At 42.3% G+C, this 21,633-nt stretch overlaps 1 protein-coding gene across 1 annotated transcript in view; it reads right to left on the reverse strand.

Annotated features, from left to right (window-relative positions):
* Nucleotides 1–21,633, reverse strand: part of SDK1 (sidekick cell adhesion molecule 1) — a 638,385-nt gene that overhangs the window by 149,700 nt on the left and 467,052 nt on the right. The window contains exons 14-16 of the mRNA XM_077828174.1: nucleotides 15,690–15,826; nucleotides 2,162–2,309; nucleotides 1,142–1,282 (exon numbers count right to left, since the gene is read on the reverse strand). Coding sequence (XP_077684300.1) covers nucleotides 1,142–1,282; nucleotides 2,162–2,309; nucleotides 15,690–15,826 — 426 coding nt within the window. The remainder of the gene's footprint in view (nucleotides 1–1,141; nucleotides 1,283–2,161; nucleotides 2,310–15,689; nucleotides 15,827–21,633) is intronic.

Genomic DNA, 21,633 nt, shown 5'->3' on the forward strand with positions numbered 1-21,633 from the left:
CATAGTGAGAGCTCATTAAATACAGTGTGTGTTGTGTACACATCTTTTTACTACTTTAAAAAAAATTTTTTTTACAAATTTGACATTTGGAAAACTGCTGGGTGAGAAAGCTGGGGTGCAGGCATAAAGTCAAGAGTTATATAAACCACACTGTTGTATCCTCTGTGATTGGGCATACAGACCTCATTACTTGGGTGGCAGGGAGACAGTTAACATTCTTCAGCTGTGTCTGCACTAGGCTTGGCAGGAAATTTCCACCCTCAGCAATACCACCAAAGCAGCTCCATCAACAGTAGCAAAGTGGTAACACTAGTGTAAACAGGGCATGAGCATTTTTACCACCATATCCTTTAGCAGTTCTAGAGGACACTGGTAAAAATGCCACCAGCAATCTGTATTCTGTCTAAACTGGGGCTCCAACCTTGCATGGTGCTATACCAGTGGTTGTACAATGCTAGATTTTCCAGAAAATAATCTTGTAGACAAGGCCTTCCTGAGCAGAGTGAATGCTACACTGCCTGCTCTCACTGCAGGGACAGTTAGCGAGCCAACTGGAACCATGCAATAGCTGAGTCCAGCTGGACTGGTTACTGACTCCCAAAAGGACTAGAAAATGAATGTGCTCTGGGAAGTCTCTCAATATGATCATACCTGTTTTAGAGCCACACCCTCTCCATACATAAGCAGAAAAATTAGATGAAATAAGTTTCATAGTAGCAGTTACCCGTTTGAAGTCCCTTTTCATTCACTTAGTATAGCTGGGCTGCACAAAGACTATTTACTTAATTTATTTTCAACTCCAAACCCTAATCTGGCTATAGTTCACCTGATCTGTGCCATCTACTTTATTGGCAGAATCCTTGTTCTTTCAGAACCCAGAATGCCACTGTTCCACTTGTGTGATATGTCTGACTTAAATTATGAGCTACTTGCGGTAGGGAGTCTTTTCTTTGTACGCAAAGCACTATGCACACATATGGCACAGTGCAAATAATAAGTAATGATAAATTAGAAATTGTCTTTTAAACATTCTTTCTTTTTTATTTGTCAAACCACTAGGATGTCCACCTCTAACACACTAAGATATTTAGTGCCAGACTCTATATTAAGATCCATCTAGGCTAGAGCACAAATCACTTACCTTAGGATGTACCCATGGAGAACCCCATTATGTTCACTTTCAGGAGGAGGCTGCCACTGAACCATGATAGACTGATTGGTACGTCCACTGGCTACTATGTTTTTAGGAGGAGCGCTGGGAGGTTCTTCAGGTAACATCAATCTAAGCACAAAAGAATGTAATGGGATGTGGGTGTTAAGATAAAAACAAAGTTCTAGCTTTTTATTTTGTGTGTCCACTAAATGTGAACCATATTTATTTACTAAAGTCCAAAGACTAGAAAGAAGCATAATGCTGACCAAACTACTGATGACTTTGCATGAAATAGTTACTACAAATCAACATAATAGAAAATCAGTTAAGCAAGCCACAAGGAGGACAGCTGAGGTAACCTTATTCTGTCTGAATCCCCCATGCTGCTCCAACTATATAAAAACATTACAAGCCTGAATGAGTTAGAGCTCAGATCAGAATCTGTGACTCCTTTGACTCTTTCAATATTTTTCATATCAAACGCCTACATTTTGAAAAAGCCATTTAAACCTCAGCTGTTCTACAATTCAAACTCATAGCAAGCTTTGGTTTATAAAGGAAAGGGGATGCATCTGAAACTTAACTTGATGAAGCCATCCTTCTATGTCACAACTGAAGTAATTACAGAAGTGAAATGCAGTGACTGGGTGAGTGCTCTGCCCAGTCCAGAGTTAACCACTGAGTCTTTAACCGCAGGAAAAAAATATGTTGGCCCTACGTGCACTCACTCCATCTCCTTCTGTGATCCTGTTTGATTGTTACTCTGCAAAGATGGATGGACCTCTGTCCCCAGTGCATGCAGATTATGCTGCTGCTGCTAACTGCCAGGATGGCTAAATACTGTTCAAAGTTCTTAGGCACTTCATGTAACTAGGGGTATCCGCTGAGTGCCACATCCTCCCACTGTGATACAAAAGGTAACTTCATTTTAACAATTCTGAACAACTGACAGATTAGGGGTTTCCGCACATGCTGTGCATTTTACATAGGGATCTACTTTTACTTTACCTGCTGGTCTCAGTGCTGTACTGGCCCTTGCCCACCTGGTTAACGGCACATACCCTAAATTGGTAGGTACGGGCTGGAGTTAATCCACTCACAGTGATACTGGTCATTTTAGGGTTAACATTTGATAGATGCACTTTCCAGGGAGAGTCTGGTGGAGGAACACACACATGTTAATAATATTGAGGTGCTTGTTAAAAGACCTTAACAAGTGAGTGAATGTCTATGACTGCAATATGCTTCCTTTAACTTTTCCTCAAAGGAACTTTAGAACCTTCTTTCCTCAGACGAAAGAAAGAAACCTTCTTGTCTATCCCCATGGTTCAGTAGATTGCACATTTGTCTACTGGAAAGGGATGCTACACTTGTCACTGTGTAATACCTAAAAACTGTATTCATTCTCATTTTAATAAAAGAGGAAATGAGCATAATAAAGATAGATGGGCCATGTATTTCGTGACCCATCTGTTTAGCAGGCCATTACAACACCACACCCATGAGTCTCTGGCTGAAGGGCTGTAATGAAATTCGCAGCTAGTCTACAACATTTTTCTACCCAGCTCTTTAGCAGGTGTGGAAGAGTGACTGACATCCAAATTAGCTCTTTGCTGCAAGGCCTGGGAAGGCTTCTACATGCCTGAATGTTTTCTACAGATGTATTGTCTTATTTTCAGTCTAATCATTTCTTAGGATGGCTCCTTGGAATAACCTGCTCTGGCAGTAGTGTAAAACCTCCATTGTCAGTTCACATACTTCACACTCTGAGCTTCTCTGCTGCCTGAATTACATTCCCAAGTTTCACAGAGGTGAAAAATGAAATATGTTGGAAATTAAATATTCTGTCGTCTTTTCACCTTAGCATGTCATATATTTCTTGTACACAGCAGGTTGCAGGACTGCTACTAGCAGGTCACACTTCTGTACCAGATATGAAGTGGCTACAGAGCTTTTTTCTTATAGTGAACAGATGTGGCTGAGGTTAGCTTAAATAAGGTATGATATACACAGTGCCACCTAGTGACAGATCAGTATAATACAGGTTAGCATTCCATTATATCTCCCCCTTAAATTCTACATTCCTACCATTTACAAAATTTACACTATCATGCTGTCTTTGAAGTTCAGTACAGATCAATCTGTTAAATGTCTCTGAATCATACTGGTTTTCTAATTACATGACCCGAATGCATAGCAACTTTGTAATCTGGCTGCCCATTTGCTGCAACAATTGGCTGTGCTCCATTTGGAATCTTTGAATCATCATCTTCTTGTTCTATGTCTGCCATCTGTAGAATTTTCTCTGATTGTTCAGTTCTGAACAAATTGTAGATGTTAACAGTTTCTGTTGAACTCTCCAATGTTGGCCTCCATCACACATGATCTGAACAATGAATTCTTTTTCTTTATGACAGCTGAAGTTTTTCTTTTTCCAATTTGACATGAACTCAGTCACCAGGTTCTCGACTTGGTAGCTCTCTGAGTGGTGCATGCTGTTGCCTTTTTATCCAATTTAGCAACTCTCTTCATGTCTGGCCACTTTGGAAAAGACTATCTCCAAAGTTGGAACAGTACTACCGAGTTATCTTCCCATCAGAAGTTGTGTAGAACTAGATCCAGTAGCTGCTTTTGCTGTTATCTGTAACTCAGAGCAAGAAATGGCTCTTCCAGCTGTAGGATTTTCTTGACTGTTTCTACAGGTCTCTCAGCCCCTCCATTCACTTGTGAGTAATGTGGACTGTTAGTAATATGATCAATCATATTTAGTTTAGAATGACTTAAATTCTGCTGCAGTGAATTGTAGTCCATTGTGTGTCACTAGTTCTGGAATACTGAAGTGAGCAGAAGTGCACTTGAGTTTAATAACACTGCATCACGCTTTGTCTTTCAAGTTAATTATGTCTATGCACTTGGAAAATAGACCAGTATGATCAGGTAATGATGTCTTCTGAATTAGCATAAATCTGGAGCTAGTCTCTTTCAAAGTCTGTCTGGTAGAGGTGTTTGTACACTATATTGTGTCTCAAGTTTATTTGTACTGGATCTCCTTTCAAAAGTCCAATATCTTCAAATTCTCTGAGTTCTTCCACCTTTTTCATTAGGCCCATCGTGGTTATCATGCCTAAGAAGGTTGTTGGCCTTTGATAGGGTTCCCATTTGTCTGGGTTTTCCTGGATGCAGCCTCTCTTTTTGAGCCCTCTTTCTCTGTTCAGATGACTTTTCAAATAACAGGAAACGTCTGGGGTTTTTGCAGAGCAGACAAGCTGCAGCTCAGAAAGAGCCCTGATTGATCCACTTCCTAATTGGTCCCTCCTGTCCACCTGCAGCTGATTGGTCCATTCCTCTGAAAGCCACAGCTGCTAAATCCCACCCACCCAGGTCCCAACTCCCAGCCCTGGGGAGGAGGTCCCATAGGAAGGGGCTGACTGACAGCTGTCACTGCTTGCACCAGCTGCCCTCACATCATGATAGGGAGCAACATCTGTTAGGACCCTCACCACAGGACCCTTCTAGCACCTCCAACTGTACCCCCTACACCATCCCTCCCCTCCAGCAACGTCCTCTTTTTGGGAACCTGAAATATGGTAACCCTAGTCTTTGATCACATGCACTCTGAATGCAAAGCTATTGTTTCTGTGGTGAACTGGCCCATGCAGTTCAAAATACCTCCAGGACAAGTCCGAGCTGGGTCAGGTAACTTCAGCTTCGGGGGTGGCGGGGAGGTTTGAAGGTTATTGTAAGTCCCTTCAGAGATAACTGTGACATCTGGTGCATAGACAATCCAGGAAGCTTTTGGAAAGCGTAGGGGACAATTTCCTGGTGCAAGTGCTAGAGGAGCCAACTGGCGGGGGGGGGGGGGGGAGCTTTTCTTGACCTGCTGCTCACAAACCGGGAAGCATTAGTGGGGGAAGCAAAAGTGGATGGGAATCTGGGAGGCAGTGACCATGAGTTGGTTGAGTTCAGGATCCTGACACAGGGAAGAAAGGTAAGCAGCAGGATACGGACCCTGGACTTCAGGAAAGCAGACTTCGACTCCCTCAGGGAACGGATGGGTAGGATCCCCTGGGGGACTAACATGAAGGGGAAAGGAGTCCAGGAGAGCTGGCTGTATTTCAAGGAATCCCTGTTGAGGTTATAGGGACAAACCATCCCGATGTGTCGAAAGAATAGTAAATATGGCAGGCGACCAGCTTGGCTTAACGGTGAAATCCTACTGGATCTTAAACATAAAAAAGAAGCTTACAAGAAGTGGAAGGTTGGACATATGACCAGGGAAGAGTATAAAAATATTGCTCAGGCATATAGGAATGAAATCAGGAGGGCCAAATCGCACCTGGAGCTGCAGCTAGTGAGAGATGTCAAGAGTAACAAGAAGGGTTTCTTTAGGTATGTTGGCAACAAGAAGAAAGCCAAGGAAAGTGTGGGCCCCTTACTGAATGAGGGAGGCAACCTAGTGACAGAGGATGTGGAAAAAGCTAATGTACTCAATGCTTTTTTTGCCTCTATCTTCACTAACAAGGTCAGCTCCCAGACTGCTGCGCTGGGCATCACAACATGGGGAATAGATGGCCAGCCCTCTGTGGAGAAAGAGGTGGTTAGGGACTATTTAGAAAAGCTGGACATGCACAAGTCCATGGGGCCGGACGAGTTGCATCCGAGAGTGCTAAAGGAGTTGGCGGCTGTGATTGCAGAGCCATTGGCCATTATCTTTGAAAACTCGTGGCGAACGGGGGAAGTCCCGGATGACTGGAAAAAGGCTAATGTAGTGCCCATCTTTAAAAAAGGGAAGAAGGAGGATCCTGGGAACTACAGGCCAGTCAGCCTCACCTCAGTCCCCAGAAAAATCATGGAGCAGGTCCTCAAAGAATCAATCCTGAAGCACTTACATGAGAGGAAAGTGATCAGGAACAGTCAGCATGGATTCACCAAGGGAAGGTCATGCCTGACTAATCTAATCGCCTTCTATGATGAGATTACTGGTTCTGTGGATGAAGGGAAAGCAGTGGATGTATTGTTTCTTGACTTTAGCAAAGCTTTTGACACGGTCTCCCACAGTATTCTTGTCAGCAAGTTAAAGAAGTATGGGCTGGATGAATGCACTATAAGGTGGGCAGAAAGTTGGCTAGATTGTCGGGCTCAACGGGTAGTGATCAATGGCTCCATGTCTAGTTGGCAGCCGGTGTCAAGTGGAGTGCCCCAGGGGTCGGTCCTGGGGCCGGTTTTGTTCAATATCTTCATAAATGATCTGGAGGATGGTGTGGATTGCACTCTCAGCAAATTTGCGGATGATACTAAACTGGGAGGAGTGGTAGATACGCTGGAGGGCAGGGATAGGATACAGAGGGACCTAGACAAATTGGAGGATTGGACCAAAAGAAATCTGATGAGGTTCAATAAGGATAAGTGCAGGGTCCTGCACTTAGGACGGAAGAACCCAATGCACAGCTACAGACTAGGGACCGAATTGCTAGGCAGCAGTTCTGCGGAAAAGGACCTAGGGGTGACAGTGGATGAGAAGCTGGATATGAGTCAGCAGTGTGCCCTTGTTGCCAAGAAGGCCAATGGCATTTTGGGATGTATAAGTAGGGGCATAGCGAGCAGATCGAGGGACGTGATCGTCCCCCTCTATTCGACATTGGTGAGGCCTCATCTGGAGTACTGTGTCCAGTTTTGGGCCCCACACTATAAGAAGGATGTGGATAAACTGGAAAGAGTCCAGCGAAGGGCAACAAAAATGATGAGGGGTCTGGAACACATGACTTATGAGGAGAGGCTGAGGGAACTGGGATTGTTTAGTCTGCAGAAGAGAAGAATGAGGGGGGATTTGATAGCTGCTTTCAACTACCTGAGAGGTGCTTCCAGAGAGGATGGTTCTAGACTATTCTCAGTGGTAGAAGAGGACAGGACAAGGAGTAATGGTCTCAAGTTGCAGTGGGGGAGGTTTAGGTTGGATATTAGGAAAAACTTTTTCACTAGCAAGGTGGTGAAACACTGGAATGCGTTACCTAGGGAGGTGGTAGAATCTCCTTCCTTAGAAGTTTTTAAGCTCAGGCTTGACAAAGCCCTGGCTGGGATGATTTAATTGGGGATTGGTCCTGCTTTGAGCAGGGGGTTGGACTAGATGACCTCCTGAGGTCCCTTCCAACCCTGATATTCTATGATTCTATGATTTGCTCCTGAGTCAATTTTAAAGTCTTTCCATGAATATTAAGTTTCACTCTCTAGACAGTCCCTTTGTCATCCCGAAGGCTAAGATTTTTTCAGAGGTCGCAGAAGTCACAAATCTGACTTCCAGTGACCGCTGTGACTTCAGCCTGCAACAGCTGGGAGGTAAAGGGTCCCCACCCCGCAAGAGCTCCAAGCCTACCACAGCTGGTGGGGGACCCTGGAGCTTCGAGCAGACCCCTGCAGCTGCCTAGCCACTACAGGGCCATGTGGGGACCCCACAGCTGAGCTCCCCATTTTGTCATGGATATTTTTAGTAAAATAAATACTGGCCCCTGTGAATTTTTCTTTATTGCCTATGACGTGTCCGTGACTTTTACTAAAAATATCCATGACAAAATCTTAGCATTAGTCATCACACATGATAGATCCACAGCAACAATGGCTCTTCATTGTCTGTAACGTGAAGCTCCTTGATTGTTTTAGTGTGGCAAACAGCTGCAAAATATCCATATTTTGCACACTTATTACACCTTGCACCTTTGGTTGGACATGCCTCATCCCATGGGATATGATTTATTTCCACATTTTGTGCATTTTGAGTATAAGGCTTCGGTGTTTGACTGGAATTTGTCCCTCATAGTGTGGGAGTTTTCTCCTTGCCTCAGGGTTCTTATGGTAATGACTTGTAGCAATCATTCTGCATCTGTTAACAGCATCCAAGCTAGATTATTGTTTTACAGGTTTGATAAGTTGCTCTTGGTTTTGCTGTCTCACCATCTCAGACTGCTTGGCTATTTGAATAGCTGTGTGTACAATTAAGTCTATTTTAAATAGCACCTGCTGTGACAAATTTTTATCTTTTAACCCACTAACAAGCCTGTCTCTGATATTTTCATGTTTTGCAGTTCCAAAATCAGTTTCCAGCTAATGCATGCAGAACTCCTAAAAATATTAAACATTTTCCCATGGCCCTTGAAATTCCCAATGAAAACATGCTCCTTCATAAACCTCTTGTTTCTGAGACAAAGTATGCATCAAACATTGCCAGAACACTTTCATAGTCATTTTTTGACTGTCTTCAGTAAAGGCAAAGGATTTAAAGATTGCTCTTCCTCCTTCCCAATAGCATAAATTCTTAATTTTCTTTAGAGTTTTGTAGCAACTGATAATCATGCAAACTACTGCTTCCAGTCTGTCCATTGTGAAGGTCTGTCAAAGCTGAAACTCTCTGAGGCATTGACGAGTGGCATGTTGATGAGATCCTTTGTTGCTTTTTTTACCAGTCTGCAACCTCTGTTGATTTTGTTCCTTCTGTTTGTTTTCCTTTGGGACTAGTTTACTTCTGACACCACATCATGTATTTCTTATACATGGTAGGTTGCAGGTCTGCTACTAGCAGGTCATGCTTGTGTGCTAGATATGAAGTGGCCACAGCTTTCTTCTCAGAGAGGGACATACCAGCTGTTCACTATAAGTTCTTTAATGCTCTGCCAAGTATGGCTGAGGGTAGCTTAAATAATGTGTGGTGCAGTGCCACCTTGTGGCTGAACATATATACAGTTTAGCATTCTGTTACACAGCATGGCATGCAGGACTGGGGCAGTCAAGAAGAGGTGACATTTGGTTCTTGTCCGCTGATTTAAAGACGTGTTCGGTTTTTAATAATACCAGCTCTTTTCACATTCCACACTCAAAATTACAAACATTTCTGAAAACAACTGAGGACCTAGCCAGAGATTTTGGCCACATATCTGTGCATACGGTACAGAACTACACTGCAGTCCCTAACAGATCACCTAGATGAAACCATACACTGCCTGCAAATGAAGATGAGATGTTCCAAATGTGTTAAATGTCACACCAACATGCAAATCACTAATTCACTGCTTTGCTGGCTGGTTCTTTAACTAGTTAAAACCCCCTCAGGCTTGATGCCAGTTGGGCTATATAGGCTGCATCTTTTAATTATTCAAAATATATTTACTATAGTAATAGCTTTCTGAGAGCAAAGTCATCTTAATGTGATTTCTGACACAGCAAGTAGTAGGAATCCTGGATAGATACTTGCAGAACAGTAGATTTCTCACACCAGTAGGTGTTTGTTTGGCAAAGGTTTGCTAACAGTGATCTTGACTACAAGAGCTTGATAGCAACTTACATTGTGAGAATATGCTTACCCCTATTAACTATGAAAACCATAGGCTAAGTTTTGTCTTTGCACTCTTTACTTTGCCTTTCATAGAACTTCTCCAATGACCGTGGCCAAACAACTGTTCACCTTACTACACCCAAGTGCACAATGAAAATTAATGGGAAGCAGGAGTTAAGGTATGGCTGACTTTAGTAAGTTCCCTGAAGCCACTTAATCAAGAAAATGGAAAAGCACACACAAACAAGAATGCTGAATGCCCTTAAATGAGCTAATTCGCACTGGCCCATTTCCTGGAACAATTCAGTTTCATTTGTTTACTGCTAGTGTAAACACCACTTGAGAGTGCTTAACCCAAACAGTTCGATCTAGTGAACAGTTTGATTCAACAACGGGGCTTATTAATCTCCTCAGCACCTTGGGGCTCTGGTCTGTTTATATACTGCAGCTGTAGAATACTTTATTTATTCTTTTTCCTCTCCTGGTGGAAGATAAAAGATCTGGCAGGAAGAGAGATTAAACTGAAAACTAATATAAATGAACCCTATTCATCTCCTGGGTACTCTGATTTGTTCAGAAAAGTGGTTTGGGGAGGATTTGCTTGCTCATGGAGCAGCGGATACAGCGGGTTTGCAAAGTATCTTTAAAATTTAAATAGCAAGTCATCTCTTGACACTCAATAAACTAAACCCTTTGAAAGGCTGCTCTTCCAGCTTAAATGCACAGCCAAAACAGAATTGCAAAGAAACTTGTTTTACCACGTAGAAGAACAATTTTGACATAGGAAACCTTCCATAAAAATTTCAATACCCACTTTCCCTTCCTTCAGGGATTACTGTCAGTTTCCTGACCCAGAAAGCCTGGAGAAGTTCCACGGTGACAAAAGACTTGCCAGGTCAATCTATTAAATAAACTTCCATTATATTGAGCAGACAGTGCTAATCTTTCATTTAACTTAAGCTGCCCAGAACATACTCTGGGTTCCGCTCACTCAGTCTTCCAATTTAATTGCTGTTGGCTGAAAAAGTTTCTCATTTAGTTGTCAATCTGCTCAGACATGCTGGCTATTTGAATTAGTGCTGTCTTATCTTTTTTTCAAATTAAGCTGCATGAAAATAAGAAAGTGACACTATACTTTACCATTTGATTTCTTGACCTGTCAAGAGCTTCTGTTTTGATTGTCAAAGAATTTCTGTTTTGGAGGCACTTATTTGACACCAGTGACATTCCTTCCTAAGACAAGTGACTTACCAAGAGGAATTTCTTCTACATATTTGAAGTCTGCCTGCTGTTCTTAGGGGATATCGACTGAGTTAAAAGACTCAAGATGGATGTCCTATTCCTTCCTGCTTGTTGATATAGAACCATTGTTTTCTTAGCTGATTTCCGTAGCTCTGGACTATATTTCAGATGCCTCCCCTTTTCAGGATGCTATTGTATAGCCTGGACTACTGGAAAGTACTAAAGTTTCTCTGGTCTCCCCAGATACATCTGTGTTCATAACAATTTGAGAATGTGAAAGATTCAAGTTCAAGGCCTCCACCAGCCTGCAGGAATCCACTAGGATCTATTATTCAAATGTAATTTTAGGGATTTCACTTGGTCTGAGACCACCATCCTCTAAGGCAGGGGTGGGCAAACTTTTTGGCCCGAGGGCCACATCTGGGAATAGAAATTGTATGGCGGGCCATGAATGCTCACAAAATTGGGGTTGGGGTGCAGGAGGGGATGAGGACTCTGGCTGGGGGTGTGGGCTCTGGGGTGGGGCCAGAAATGAGGTGTTCAGGGTGCAGGAGGTGGCTCTGGGCTGGGGGAGTGAGGGTTCCAGGGTGGGGCTGAGGATGAGGAGTTTGGGGTGTAGGAGGGTGCTCTGGGCTAGGACCGAGGGGTTTGGAGGGTGGGAGGGGGATAAGGGCTGGGATAGGAGGTTGGGGTGGGGGAAGGGGTGCAGGCTCCAGATGGGGGTGCAGGCTCTGGGGTGGGGCGGGGGATGAGGAGTTTGGAGTGTAGGCGGGTGCTCTGGGCTGGGATCAGGGGGTTGGGATGCGGGGAGGGGCTTGGGCAGCACTTACTTCAAGCAGCTCCCAGAAGCAGTGGCATGTCCCTTCTCTGGCTCCTACGCAGAGGCACAGCCAGGCAGCTCTGCACGCTGCCCTGTCTGCGGGCACTGTCCCTAGAGCTCCCATTGGAGTGCCAGAGGGGGCCATTGGAGCAGGGCCATTGGTCTGTGTAGGAACCGGAGGGGGGCCATGCCGCTACTTCCAGGAGCCATGTGGAGCGGCTCCCAACCCTGCTCCCCAGCTGAAGCGCCAGAGGGGGGGCCGTGCTGCTGCTTCCGGGCACCATGTGGAGCAGACCCTGCACCACGGGTGGAGTGCCGGAGCGGGGCCATGCCGTGGCTTCCAGGAGCCGTGTGGAGCAGCCCCTGACCCTGCACCACGGCTGGACCATGGGAACAGGGCAAGCACCAGGCCCACTCCCCAGCAGGAGCTCGAGGGCCAGCTTAAAATGGCTGGCAGGCCAGATCCAGCCCACAGGCCCTAGTTTGCCCACCCCTGCTCTAATGCCTTACGGACCACCATCCTCTAAGCCTTATGTAGAAATAAGTCATGGTCCTAACAAATAGCCTTCAAGACATATATATTTAAGTCCTGATCCTGCAAAGGCTTATGCAACTACTTATCTTTAATCATTTGAGTAAATCTACTGAGTTAGTAGAACTATACACAGACTTAATGTTAAGCGTGTGCATATTTTTTTTTAGGAGCAAGGATTTAATGTGGTCCTTACCTCATTATCAAGTGGCTCTGAGTTATCCTATTATATCTCAAGGCACAAATATCCAAGAATACAGTAAAAGAGAAACAGGCTTTCACCTAAGTTGCATCCAACAAAGCTCCATAAATGCTTGCTCAGATAGCTACCAAGTAGAAGTAACTTTTGATTAACCCCAGAAACATTGACACCCTGGCAATAACGTGAATGAACCTCTAACTCTTCAAAGATATATACAACACAGAATTCCTAGGTACACCAGAGCAGTGGCTAACCATGTTATGAAGGCATACAGAATGATGCCAGTACAAATCCACAGTAAGCCACACAATCACTCGTTTGGAATGTCTATTGTGAATGTGGGTTCTTACCCTCGTACGCATATAGTTTGAATGCTTAAGGACTGTTTCCCAGAAAATGTATTTTATGAATCAAACTATACATTTTCCCCAAATCCAACATTTTTGAAGCCCTATGACTCAAAAATCACCCATGGTGGTAGTCTATTGTGACTAATTACAGTCCGAAAACGGCTGTATCCTTCCAGGTACATATACTTCATTTTAAAGATTAGGTGAACAAGGTGAATGAAATCAGATGCTTTTTCTGCAATCTATACAATCTGCTGCTATTTTCCCACCCCCCCCCCCCAATTAAAATCAGTTGTTTACATCTCTTTCCTGCACCGATACCAATGGAAAAGAGCTTTAATCCATGCCAGGTGGAGCGATATGCCATTCTTCAGTGAAGCTAGTAATTAGTCCCCTGAAATTTTCACTCATTATTTTGAGCCTTCTTCAGCTAGTTTTCTATAACAGATACCTTTATTATGTATTCACTCACTATATGTACTTTAAAATGTGCAATGGATGTTAAAGCTATTAGAAATTTATTCAAACCACAACAGTCAAAAGAAAAACCAACAAAATCCAGAGCACATATTGGCAACTATAACAGTGTAATGTGAAATCCGTGTATTAAAATTGCACAGAATCCAGAAAGAAGATTTCTGTTCATCGCTGGGAACTGAAAAGTAATAACCCCACCAATCTTCTTCTATATAACAACAAATGGGGAATAGGATACCTAACATATTGTACTGCTGCTGACAGTAAAAGAGCTACAGATACAAGCAAATGAGGTCATGGAGGGCATATGCAAAAATCCCCAATATTTTGTGTATATGAAAAGGCAACTGTGGCCCAAAAAGAAGAGGCAGAAAAAAAATGTAAAGAAAGTTGTCTATGAAAAACAAAGGGAGAATTTGTTTACAAAAATGTATGAGACAAAGCTATGTCAACAGTATCGTATCACAATTCAGCATTGATCAGGAACACTGCTGAAAAAAGAAAGGAGAGACACGGTGCCAAGCTTACCTCAAGTAGGAAATCGGTAGCTGCCAACTAAGGCTAAACCATATACACATCAGATGAAAATAACTCTCAATCAATACATTTCAAGATTAAAAAAAAAAATGGAGACCGTGAAGCTGTGCACTAATTAAAATCAATGATACAAACCATACTCACTGCTGACATTGCTTATGGTCCTTTTGGAATCTGTAGCAAATGAGTATTAATACATAAAAGGAGAGGACTGAAACAAGGGCACGGACATTCAGGAACTCAGAGTCCCCTCTGCCCTGTGTAAACAAGTGATTATGAAGTGAAAGAACATGAAAGCAATGTAGATAAAACAAACAGTGAAAACTCAAAGTACAGTATAGTATAGAGTGGTCCTGGAAGAGAGATAATTCTCACTTGAAGAGAAGGTACTCCGTTCATAGAACGCAAGTGGTTTGGGTTTTTTGGGGTTTTTTTGTGCAGTTATCCATCTTACTCAAGTACACACGTCTATGATTTGTGATGAGATTCACTCAGTGGTAGATTAAAATGCCTTCAGATAAAAATTATTGGAGCTATCTCACCGTGTGTAAGAGTTAAGAGGACCCTGTGGAGTTCTGAGGTATTATTCACATGACTTCTGTAGAACTCTCTCAGATGTTTGCTGAACTTCTTACATATTTTGTAAGGTGAATTACTGTGTGGTGCCTTTCAGACCAACCACCAGACTGGAATACTGCAAGGCTACACCTGAAGGCCACTAAGAAACTTCAGCTGGTGAACGAGGCTGACCACCTAATTAGCAGTACCTCCAGCAGGCATCACATTGCACCTGCACATTGTTCCAGAGTGTTCTTAGGGGCTCCATACTAAATAGGCTAGGAATCACCCATCAAGAATCTTTTCAAGAGTTGCTTCCATGACAATGGCTATGAGTAGCACTTCAAAGCACTCTGCCTGGTTGATGTTAAAATAATCAATTCTGGAACCTTTAAGTCTGAAGATCCATACCCTCCAGCCTAAAAGTGAGTCTTAAGAATGATCCCAACCCCAGGTTCTCCATGTAGCAAAACAAGGTGCTATTCATGAGATGATCTGAAATAATCACAATTTACCTTTAGATTTACAGTAGCTAACTTTCAGATGGTACAAAAACAGTGCTTTTTGCTTTGCCATGGGAAATCCATTTTTGGGGCCTGCATTTCCACTTCTCAGGGTAGTAGAGACAAGAGAGTCTCGCTAAGGTGACTGATCCCCCAAAACGGGAAAGAGGAGCAAAATAACTGCCCTTTGTACACCTCAGCCCTCAGTCAAATTCTAAAGTGGCATTAGCTACGTCCCTGGATAACACTGCAAACAAAGTGCCATGAAGTGGCAGCCTGAGGGAATTGTGAGGAGTGACAGTTCAGAATGGCCAGCTTTGCAACCTATGAAGATAGGTATCCTTCTAGGCACTAGCCTCAATTGCCAACTTAGAGGAAGGGCGTTAAAATAGCAGAAGAGGGAAAGCTGGAGTTAACATATGAAACTGTATGTGCATTAAGGATGGGAGTCTTGAAGGCAGAGTGCATCGTTACCTCCACTTCCAGCATCTTTGGTAAGCCATTAAAATAATTATTAACATTACCATGGTGTCTAGAGCCTACATCTGAGATTGGGGCCCCATTGTGTTCAGAGTCATATGAACACCTACCAAGAGAGAATCCCTTTTCCAATACATAGACAAAACAGACAGAGGCTGAGAGAAAAAGTATTACTATCCCCATTTTACAGATGGGGAACTGAGGCATAGAAAGGTTAGGTGACTTGCTTGAGATCATACAGCAATTCACTAGCAGAGCTGGGGATGGAGTCCAGGTTTGCTGATTACTTTAATCACCAGACCATGCCTGTTTTTCTTCATAACCTTTCTGATGTGATGTTTATCTAGATTAAAACTCAGGAGTTCTTGTTCCCAGTCCTGTGCGGAAACCATACTTCTCTCTGGATATGCAAATAGCACTAAGATTTTGTCACTAGCTCTGGTAAAAGCTAAGCCTGAAATTAAGGTTGAATAGTTAAGAAACACAAGAGGTTGCAATGTATTGACTCCACTTACTGTTCTCAGACAACTCTACTATATAGTAGAGAACAGGGCTGTTTCCATCAAAGGGACGCACCCAGGAAAGCATCACACTGTGGCTGTATGAAGAATTCAGGATGGCCAGAAGATTCTGAGGGGAATGAGGCAGCTCACTATTTTAAAAGAAAAGAAAAAATGAAGGGATAAATCCCACAGAAAATCAATCTACACTTCATTTGTCCTGATGCTTGTAGAAGGTTAGACATTCATATAACATCAGACTTGTTCATAAGAACAGCCATACTGGCTCAGACCAAAGGTCCATCTAGCCCAGTATGCTGTCTTCTGACAGTGCCCAATTGCCAGGTGCCCCAGAGGGAATGAACAGAACAGGTAATCACCAAGTGATCCATTCCCTGTCTCCCATTCCCAGCTTCTGGCAAAAAGAGGTTAGGGACACCATCCCTGCCCACCCTGACTAATAGCCATTGATGGACCTATCCTCCATGAATTTATCTAGTTCTTTTTTGAACTCTATTATAGTCTTGGCCTTCACAACATCCTCTAGCAAAGAGTTCCACAGGTTGACTGTGCGTTGTGTGAAAAAACACCTGCTGCCTATTAATTTAATTTGGCGACCCCTAGATCTTGTTTTATGAGAAGGAGTAAATAACACTTCCGTATTTACTTTCTGCACACTGGTCATGATTTTATAGACCTCTATCATATCCCCCCTACGTCGTCTCTATTCCAAGCTGAAAAGTCCCAGTCTTATTAATCTTTCTTCTTATGGAAGCTGTTCCATACACCTAATCATTTTTGTTGCCCTTTTCTGAACCTTTTCCAAGTCCAATATATCTTTTTTGAGATGGGGTGACCACATCTGCACACTGTATTCAAGATGTGGGCGTATCATGAATTTATATAGAGGCAATATGATATTTTCTGTCTTATTATCTATCCCTTTCTTAATGATTCCCAACAATCTGTTCGCCTTTTTGACTGCTGCTGCACATTGAGTGGATGTTTTCAGAGAACTATCTACAATGACTCCAAGATCTCTTTCTCGAGTTTTAACAGCTAATTTAGACCCCATCATTTTATACATATAGTTGGGATTATGTTTTTCAATGTGTGTTACTTTGCATTTATCAACATTGAATTTCATCTGCCAATTTGTTGCCCAGTCACCCAGTTTTGAGAGATCCTTTTGCAGCTCTTCGCAGTCTGCCTGGGACTTAACTATCTTGAGTAGTTTTGTATCATCTGCAAATTTTGCCACCTCACTGTTTACCCTTTTTTTCCAGATCATTTATGAATATGTTGAATAGGACTGGTCCTAGTACAGACCCCTGGAGGATACCACTATTTACCCCTCTCCATTCTGAAAACTGCCCATTTATTCCTACCCTTTGTTTCCTATCATTTAACCAGTTAGCAATCCATGAGAGAACCTTCCCTCTTATCCCATGACAGCTTACGTTGCTTAAGAGCCTTTGGTGAGGGACCTTGTCAAAGAATTTCTGAAAATCTAAATACACTATATCCATTGGAGTCCCCTAGTCCACATGCTTGTTGACCCCCTCGAAGAATTCTAGTAGATTGGAGAGGCATGAGTTCCCTTAAAAAAAAAAGTTTACTTTTCCTCAACAAATTATGTTCATCTATGTGTCTGACAATTTCAATCTTTACTATAATGTCAACCAGTTTGCCAGGTACTGAAGTCAGGCTTACTGGCCTGTAATTGCTGGGATCACCTCTGGAGCCCTTTTTAAAAATTGGCATCACATCAGCTATCCTCCAGTCATTTGGCACAGAAGCTGATTTAAATGATAGGTTACAGACTACAGTTAATAGTTCTGCAATTTCACATTTGAGTTCCTTCAGAACTCTTGGGTGAATACCATCTGGTCCTGGTGACTTATTACTGCAATTGGTTCTAAAACCTCCTCTAATGACAGCTTAATCTGGGACAGTTCCTGAGATTTGTCACCTAAAAAGAATGGCTCAGATTTGGAAATCTCACTCACATCCTCAGCTGTGAAGATAGGGTGACCAGACAGCAAGTGTGAAAAATCGGGAGAGGGTTGGTGGGTAATAGGAGCCTATATAAGAAAAAGACCCAAAAATCAGGGCTGTCCCTATAAAATTGGGACATCTGGTCACCCTACGTGAAGACTGATGCAAAGAATTCATTTAGTTTCTCCCCAATGGTCTTATCGTCCTTGAGTGCTCCTTTAGCATCTCGATCGTCCAATGGTTGTTCAGCAGGCTTCCTGCTTCTGATGTACTTAATTTTTTTTTTATTACTTTTTGAGTTTCTGGCTATCTGTTCCTCAAATCCTTTCTTGGCCTTCCTAATTATATTTTACACTTCATTTGCCAGAGTTTATGTGCCCTTCTATTTTCCTCACTAGGATTTAACTTCCACTTTTTAGAGGATGCCTTTTTGCCTCTCATTGCTTCTTTTACTTTGTTGTTTAACCACGGTGGAACTTTTTTGATTCTCTTACTGTGTTTTCTTTATTTTGGGGTATACATTTAAGTTGAGCCTCTATTATGGTGTCTTTAAAAAGTTTCCATGTGGCTTGCCGGGATTTCACTTTTGGCACTGTACCTTTTAATTTCTGTTTAACTAACCTCCTCATTTTTGTGTAGTTCCCCTTTCTGAAATGAAATGCTACAATGTTGGGCTGCTGTGGTGTTTCCCCTACCACAGGGATGTTAAATGTAGTTATCGTATGGTCACTGTTACCAAGTGGTCCAGCTATATTCACCTCTTGGACCAGATCCCAGGACTAGATCAAGAGTTGCCTCTCCTCTTGTGGGTTCCAGAACTAGCTTCTCCAAGAAGCAGTCATTTAAGGTGTCAAGAAACTTTCTCTGCATCCTGTCCTGAGGTGACATGTACCCAGTCAATACTTAATTTTAAGTGCCAACAGTCTGGTTCCATGTTGGTTTAGGTGGAGCCCATCCTTCCCGTATGGGTTCTCCCTTTCCCAAAAGTTTCCCCAGCTCCTAATGAATCTAAACCCCACCTCCCTACACCATCATCTCATCCACTCATTGAGACCGTGCAGTTCGATAGTTGTATACGTACCAGTAGCCACTGGAAAAAAAATAAATAAAATAGATCTCTGAATTATCCAGTTTTGTCCTGTTTCTAAAATGTAATTTATGCCGAGATTCCTATGGTTGACAGTGCAACAGCTAATGGAACTGTGACTTGCTTTGGAAAAAGCCAAATTCAAACTTTTTTTTTTAAATTGAGACAACCTGGTTAATACTTCTTTCTTTTTTAAAAAACCCAAGGATATCCTAGCAATGCATAGAAGTAAAACATATACAAAGTAAAACACACGAGAGACATTATTTAACATGGAATTTTTCATACTCATTGACACTATCCAAACAGAGTTAGTAATCAAAATTAGCATATGTATTTTTAGGCTACAAAAAACAGCTTGATTACTGGTGGATGAAGGCTTTTAACTGTCATTGGTAGAATCTTTCCCTCATATAAAATTGATTTTGGAAGCATCTAAGCAGAAAATATAGAGAAAATGCCTGCAGAAACTCCATGGAAATGCTAAATGAACATTAAAAAAAACCCCACAACCTCAATTAAAAAGTGCAATTCCTAAAAATACACGTGACACGAAAAATACTTCATTTGGATTCATTGGCTGAAAGTGATGGAGGCTGTACAATGAGGTGTGGAAACCAAATTCTGCTGCATTCATTGAATGCTGATCTACAATGCATACAAAACAGGGATAGTCATTATATTTTATAAACCTGAGTTCTATTTCTTGCCATCTCAGTCCCTGAGGGCCAAGCTCTCCCAGTCAAGGAAAGCAGAAGAAGAGGGAGTGCTGGTTGTCACCCATTTGATCTACCTCTCCTCCAACTGTCAGAGCTGACTGTAAATTCTTCCTCAACATCCATTATTGCTGACCTATGCCAGTCAGAGCAAAAAGCCATAATTGTACTTGACATTCTTGAATTAGCAAATGCACTCATTTATTTTCTTAATTCATTAAACTGCTGGATATTTACTGCTCTCTAAAAAGCACAACAAACTCCTTTGCCTGCACATATAAACCTACAAACTATTCCAATGCAGACCGTATCTTTAAATCAGAGCAGTGCAAACCATGCTCTGAATTTCAGATTTCTTGTGGGAGGAAGAAGGTGGGTTATTTATTTTTGAATTAAACATTAAACCACATTAAGGGTCCTGTGGTGTATTCCATCCTAATCCCAGATCAACCTGTGCACCTTGGTTTGGAAAACACATTTGCGATTAAGCTGGCAAAGGAACCTGCTGAAGGGAGGAGAGTGAAATGGCTGGTTGCGTAGCTGCTCACCAATGTCACAGCTCTCCTTCATCTATCACAAGACCCTGTGGGGAATGGGGCCAAGATGTGCTGCAGCCACAGACTCTTCCAGAAGAAGACACTAGCACAGGGCATTGCATAGGAGCAGTGGCTATGGGTGGGGGGGAGTGGTAAGGGGGGCGGGGGGGGGTTGCAACAATCTCCACCCAAATAAGTGTTTTATTAAGCACTTCATAAACAATTATTTGAATGTATTAAGGATGTTGTCAGTATTTATACTGATTGGTTAATCCTGTTTTCTTGTAAATGTAGAGAGTTGCATTTAAGTTCATCTGGGGATATAAGAAGCTATTCGATTGGGGAAGAGTTTGCAGGATAGCATTTTTCTTTGCGGGGGGTAAGTAGTGAACGATTTTACAGAGGAAAATGGACATATCCTTTTTCACTCTCAGTTCTGTGGTGAAACTTGTCCAGGGACCTAAAATGGCTTTCTGACAGATAAAACGGAGAGTGTCAAGCTTGTCTAGAAACCCAGGAGATTTGTCTGGGGTAGTGATATGTGAGTTAACGTTCTTTTTAAGCATAAACTGAATTTAAACATGTTTGTTCTTAGGATTTGGTTTGAGTTGATTATTCTGTCAGATTCACACCAAATGATAATGCTAATATGCAGGACAATCAGTTAGCAGCGTGAAGGAAATGGGAGGTACGCTCTGTTCACAGAGAGCCCTAACACCATGAACTGTAACTTTCATGCAATACACCTAGCACCACTAATGTAATTTCCTTTAATCTTAAGGGTCTACCTTGTCTAGCAACAGATGGTGTGCACAGAGTTAAGCCCCCTGAGGCAGATACAGAGTGTGTGTAAGAAACACACCTGACGAGAAATGAACATTTAAAATTAAAAAGAAATTGGAGTGGGGAAGTGTATTGCTCTCTCTGAAATGCCCCAAAGTGGAGATTAACAAATATTAATTCCCCACTTTATAAAACACTTACACTTTGTGCATAAGAGATGATGGCAAAGGAAGAGAAAAGCGTGCAAGGAAATGATAAATGAATCCCCATCAACGTCATGAATATTCATTCCCCCAAAGAGAATGCTGCTTTTTTTCTTCTCTAAGAAATTGTTTTCCCTTGTTGCTTAAACATACTGAAAGTCACATGCTTGTATGATAATTTAAACTGTGTTTTAGATTGAGAGGAACTTCCACCTAGGACTGTTCTGCCTCGAACAAACCAAGGAAGTGAACGAGACTTGGGACAATGATGTATGGGGCATGGAACATTCCTAGGACAGCTGTCATTAGTCTAATTCAAGAAATGATTTTTTTTCTCACTCTCCCAAGTTACAAATAGGAAAACATGAAGTTCCCACATAAGAAATATCATGAGCTCAGACCATGCACCTCTCACGCTAAGGACTCAGGTGTGGTCATTTTTCTCCATAACTTCCACAAGAAGACTTGCTATGGTGATATAGTTTTGCATCTGCCTCATACCGTCATGTCTGAGGTTGAGACAGCCACTGAGGTCATGTGATGGTCATGTGATGGGACTCTGACAAAGCAATTAGAATAGGGGTTATGCAAACAAGAATGAATGTGCAGTCATGGTGATAGGGCTAGAGAATAATG

This window comes from Eretmochelys imbricata, chromosome 10 (assembly GCF_965152235.1).
Source record: "Eretmochelys imbricata isolate rEreImb1 chromosome 10, rEreImb1.hap1, whole genome shotgun sequence".
NCBI lineage: Eukaryota > Metazoa > Chordata > Testudines > Cheloniidae > Eretmochelys > Eretmochelys imbricata.